The sequence below is a fragment of the Limulus polyphemus genome, unplaced genomic scaffold, assembly GCF_000517525.1.
Source record: "Limulus polyphemus unplaced genomic scaffold, Limulus_polyphemus-2.1.2 Scaffold184, whole genome shotgun sequence".
NCBI lineage: Eukaryota > Metazoa > Arthropoda > Merostomata > Xiphosura > Limulidae > Limulus > Limulus polyphemus.
Window position 1 is genome coordinate 446909 of NW_013665794.1, and position 6220 is coordinate 453128.

A 6220-nucleotide genomic window follows, 5' to 3' on the forward strand; every position below is an offset into this window, starting at 1 on the left:
CAAGAATGTCGAATCTGAATCACGGGGGTGCTTAACTTTTTTCCAGGTGTATATAAGTAAAACGCCAGGAGCACCACTATGTTTGTATTAAGTTATTTACATTGAAAAATAAAAGGTGCTAATATCATCACAAATTATTTGGTTGCATATACTTGTTATATGATGTATTTGCACTTTGAGTGTTGTACATGATCAGGTTTCACTGTTAGAGATGAAATGTTGTACCAGAGTAAATCTATTATCCCACAAATAATTGTATCAAAACACTATATATGTTTGATCATTTAGTGGCTATCTCTTAATATTGGGTACCCCTTTCTAAGCAAGTCACCGTGTTACATTCAAATTTTAATTAGACAACTTTACTATCATTGTAAGTCAAGGAGATATTATAATCAATAGTTTTATGTTATCTATGTTTTAATTCCTTTTGTTTCAAAAGAAACCTTAAAAGAAAGATACTTAAACTTCAGTATTGTTATCACGTGACCCACGAGCTATGAAAAATCTCAACTGTCCTGTAGATGCATGTCTAGACAATAAGTACATTTATGCGATCTATTGACATGTATATTCCAAATTTCTTTGCCTGACTTCTGTTGAAACTAGGGATAAATTTTTCAAACCCTGACAGGAGTCATGCTCACCTTCTATACATAGCCTTGAGATTTACAAGTGACGTTTACTTATTTGCTGTACGTGGTTTTAATCAATTAGAAAGAACGCATTTTACACTATAATCCTAAAATGGTTATTTTTTAATTGGTGCTTAGTTGTTATCATTGGGGATATGGAATTGCTGGTAGTATTTTTTTTTTGTTTTGTCCACCATAGCACTCATGGATGTTTCTTACCTAAGTATGTTATAGAGAGACAGTTAAATTGTGTTTAAGTTTTACTTTTATAGCTTAGTTAATTATGTATCATTTATATTTTAAAATGCATAACTAAAAGATTTAAGCATTTAAAAAATTTATCTCAAAAATTCCCCAGTTCTCAAGGCTTACGATCTTGTGCGAGGGTAAGATAATTTTGCCAAAGGCTTGTGCATCTCTGCCCATGATACTTTAAATACACCTCAAAAGCATGTGACTTGTGTCGAGATGAATAATAAATGGTAAAGGACAGGAAATGAAAATAAAACATTAAATATTAAGTATATATGTGAAAAAGAAAAGACCTGAAATTACAAAGGTCACCAAAAAAAGATATTTTAAAATATTCCATGAAAAATTAAAAGGTATGTACATTTTTCTGTTTCTTAATTTTAAATATTTCATTGCAATGTATGTTGATGATACCTACAATTAGTGATATGATAAAGAAAATGGAATGTAAAATATAAATGTTCACCTTAAAAACTTTTGAAAATTCATTTAGGAGGTTCTTGAGGTAATGCAAATAAAACTTGACAACTGTAAGATGAAGAAAAGTATTTTTATACTTAAAATGAAAATCACCTTGCACTTGAACTATTCAGAGTCTGAATGCAAATACCTACAATAAATAGATAACATATTTTTAATAGAAAGACTTAAAAAAATGTCATTATTTGTATACAAAATAATTATAATCTTAAACAAATTCTTACCACTTTTTGTGAGAATACATTAAGATATCTCGGAGTTACTGTATGTATTGTTGCACAAGTATCTTTATCCAGTCATACTCCTTCAAATTGCAGAAGACCATTGTAAAAGGGTTATAAAGAAGAACCAGATCTTAACTCTCTCAGATGGGCTCGGATGTTGAGTTACCATGTGTATGGTTGGTTGTGGATTTGTTTACATGCCCATTTCATAGATTGATTTGCACAGTATATACTTCCATTCTACTTAACTTGAGGTGAAGATGGTGTAGCCCTCCTCCTGTCAAGGGTTGGAAGTTCTATTCTTGATACAACTTGGTTTTGTACTGGAGTTGACCAGCTGCGTACAGTCCATCACGTCCTAGCCACTCGACTCCTATGAGCAGTTCCGTTTTAGCTTTCCCCACATTCTTTTCTGTTGATGGTTTATCTACAATCTTTCTTCTTTGGTATTTAGATTCTGGTATACTCTTGTTTGGATTCCAGCTCATCAAGTTTTCTCTCCTTTTTTTTTCTTTGGTTGTGCTCCTCCCACTTTCTGTTGTGTATGAGACTCCTCCTTTCACACTGAGTGCAGAGTATACCTGGTACAGTAGTGGTGCAGTCTCCCATGTGTGTTCCTCTCCCAATGGGAATTACACTTCAGAGATGTTTTTCAGACTCTTTCGAAGGATACTCGTTTCTGTCCCTCTCATCGGTCCCTCTGCCTTGTTCATTGTAGGATTCTAGCTATACACGTGAGTAAAGGTAAAGTACCATATTAGAAGTTATTATTTTGCTATGTTGAACATGCCGTTGTTCATACTTCCCACCCTTCCTCTCCACTGAAAACTGGTGCTTTCTTTTCTACTTGATCTATAAGTGATAGTTTGGTAGGATCGAGTAGAGGGAGTCATGTGCGTCAGGACGGTGTGTTGCACTTCTATTGGTGAAGGATTGTCGCATGATGATTTACATGTGAGACACAGTTGAACCATGTTGATTGTGAGAGTTCAAGCTTGTGGCATGCAAAAACATTTTGCATATAGAGGGCAGCACTGGACAAGAATAGCTATATATGTAAGTACCTATTGGAAGTATATTTTCAGTATAGGAAATTAATAACTTTACACATACTCAGTTAACTGTACCATTTATTTTGATAATAGTGATTTGTATTTGGGTATTTCTGTTAATGGGATTTCACTCACAGAATAATCCTATATTTATATAGGAATTTCAAGGATATTCAGCATTGATCTCACTAATTTATTCTTGTAAATTATTCTGACACACAGGCTGTTTAAAATACTAAGAATAAATGAGAAGCCCAATCTATCATTTGACTTACTACTTATCACTAAGCTATATCAGTCTTGGGGAATTCGATCCTTCATCAGTAATCTCAGTATGGTGTTTTGAAATGCCTTTTACTCATACAGTAAAATAGCAGTGGAATTTCCCCCAAACTGGTATAATTTACTAACAAGTAGTAAACCAAATGACAGATTTGGCTTCATGTTTATTTTTTAGATGTAAACGTCAGCATGTTTAAATGAGTTATATATTGAAAAGCACTGTCAGGTCTAATGTTGCAAAATGTTCAATTCTGAACCGATTATTACAAGAAACCAGATGAAGATCAATCAGTCAGCAACACCTTCTGGCAACAGGGCTGTTCCTAACTAGATAGTGGGATTTAATGCCAGAATTGAAAGTGCGTGGCATGTTCAGTGGTATATCGCAGTTCAAATACTGGACCTTCTATGGACACAACCCGACACACTAACCATTAGGATCTGAACCAGTGTCAAAATTCATGCTATTCTTCTTCTTTTCATTAAACTCCTGTCTTTTTCAATCTTTTCTGAAACCCTAAACATCAATTTGTGTGTGTCACATGGTATGTTGAATGCAAAATTGGTTCAAATTAGATGTTTGTCATGATGTGATGCAAAGTCTATAGTTTCTTATGAATTAGGAACTCAAATTACCAATATTGACAAGCTAGAATATAAAATAAGTACCTCCTATCTTTTCTATTTGCTGAGATATCACTACATGTACTGAATCAAACACAGTGGCCCTGCCCACCTCTGTCCATTTTTGGAAAGACTGGCTTATGTACACCAACTTCTGTTTATGATGTGTGAATAACTAATTGATAGCTCAAGTATTTGGGTGGCAAACTCTTTCTTTCAATGCTAGATTCCAAGCAGTAAGGTAAGACATTAGTGAACTCAAAATTTCATATTTTTAGACCCAAATACAGATTATTTACTAAGCTTGATAACTTATAGTAGAATTCTGTGGTATTGATATAATTATTTAGGATTTTTGGTTATTTCAAAATGAATATATAACCTACAATTTATTTATTGTACATGTAGATGTACATGCCAACAAGTAAGTGAATGCTCCAACAAAATTCTAATATAACAATGTAAAATTAAATCATTTGTACAAAAGTACAAAAGGTATCATTTTAAAGTGAAAATGTCTGCGGTTATAGCGCCCATAATCAAAACAACAGATGCAGAGCTAGTCAGCATGTAACTGAAAAAAAGGGGATTAGGATCTGGGTGCTAGAACCCACAATGTCCCAGATCCCACTATCACTCACCGTCTATAGCCAGTTGTGGGTATGATAGTTATCCCTAAAAAAACATAAAAAATATATATATATATATATATATCTAAAACCTAAAAAAAATAATTTTGTTTCACATCCTCCATGTAAAAAATTTGTTAAGGCTTAGAAACCTACGGCAAACAGCAATTGAGTACAAAGCTCGTAACTAGAAGAGGTAATTGTTTGCTATATTTCTTTATTTAATTTTCTATGTTTTAAGAACTTGTTTGTAAATAGTAATAATATGTATACATATATAATGTACTATAACTGAAATGTGATTGTACTGTACAAAATATTAGTCCACTAAAACACACCCAAGACAGGTCACTTTGTAAAGGCCAGTTTTATATTCTTGGATACAGTAACGTGAGTGCACTTGTACCATGTTATTGCAACTTCTGTAATGTTATCCAGGTACAGCTGAAAGGTCAATATAATAAAAAAAATATATATATATACATAGATATATAATATTATGAGATTTAAGCTATTTAGACTAATCATTTGTGTTTTTGTGTTATACTTTGTAGTCATTCTAGAAAGAAAAAAGCATAATTTATATTTAATTCCTAATCTTTTATGATGGTTACTAGGTCTGTCAAATGGACCTAACCTTTACAGAGAATCGATAGTGAAAAGAAGAGATAAAATATAAGGATTTTGCATGTGAAATTTGAAAATTTTTGGATGCATAAAAGTATCTTAAAATCAAAATCACTTTGCATGTTGGATAGTCAACATTTGAAAAGTAAAAAAGGAATGAGAAAAACATTGCATTAGAAATCTTAAAACTTATAAAACCTGATATTTTGTGTATGAAAGCATTGTAATGTTCACTGATAATCTGCAAAATTTCATGAAGATACACTAACTAATTTAAAAGTTATAGCATGAAACTATAACATGCACAAAATGGTTACGAGGTCAGTCCCTGTACCGATTCAGTGCTGAAAGAATTTATAGGAATACATTACTTATAACATTGAAATGTGTATGATTTTTATACAGAATAATGCATGTGCTTTAGAATTCTGTGAATTAGATCAGAAGAATCAGTTTTGATGAAAGATGAAATGAATCAGTGTATTATTTACTTTTTCTTTTTGAACAGTGTTGTTTGTTATTTATAGAAATTATGTGAAAATAAAGTACAGTTTCTTTTTTTCTTTTCTTACAGGCAATGGAAACCATTTTTCAAGTTGCAATTGCTTTATTGATGGTGAGTAGTTGTTTTCTGTGATGTAGTATAATTTCTTTGTATCTTGGAAAGCAGTTAGAGTTTATCCAAGTCTACTTGTAATGTAAGTAAATTCCTAGTTTGTAATTAAGGTTACCCAGGTTAAAACTTTATTAAAACCTTTAGTGCAGTTAAGATCCAGTGGAGTTCACTTTATGCAAGAGATCAGCTGGAATGTTTCACAAGATTAATAGTTTTTTTTTTCAAAAGTTATACCATATTTTATTTTTATAAAAGAAACACTTTAAAAACAGTCCAACTATAATATTTTGGTCATAGTTACTTACTTACTTATATATATGTATAACATTTTTTCTTCTTATAAGGAGCTGCTGCAAACACTATAAAGAGTTTTGGCTCCTTGTAACAATACTACAGTCAAACAGACTTCTTTTGTCTTTAATGCCCAATTGTTTTATTTAAAGATATATTTTTGACATGTGCTAGTTGGTACAGAATATTTTTCAGATATCAGTTTTGAAAGATTTTAACAGGAGTTATGTGTTATGATTGTTGATCTAGAGCAAAATCTGGATAAATCTTAGATTAATAACATTCTACTTAGAGTACAGGATAAAATTTATAAAAAAAGATCTCTCTTTAATTCTTATATAAGAATGGCATGTTTAAAATAAATGTTAATATCATGTTACACAGTTTTTTTTTTAAACTTTGTATTGTCTAATTCTTGCATTGAAAAGTTGAATAATAAGAGTTGCAAAAATTATAGACAGTATAAAAGCAATACGGCTCGGCATGGTCAGGCGGGTAGGGCACCCGC

At 31.7% G+C, this 6220-nt stretch overlaps 1 protein-coding gene across 1 annotated transcript in view; it reads left to right on the forward strand.

The window, feature by feature from the left end:
* Nucleotides 1-6220, forward strand: part of LOC106478143 (rab GTPase-activating protein 1-like) — a 59901-nt gene that overhangs the window by 16393 nt on the left and 37288 nt on the right. The window contains exon 7 of the mRNA XM_013938661.2: nucleotides 5380-5421. Coding sequence (XP_013794115.2) covers nucleotides 5380-5421 — 42 coding nt within the window. The remainder of the gene's footprint in view (nucleotides 1-5379; nucleotides 5422-6220) is intronic.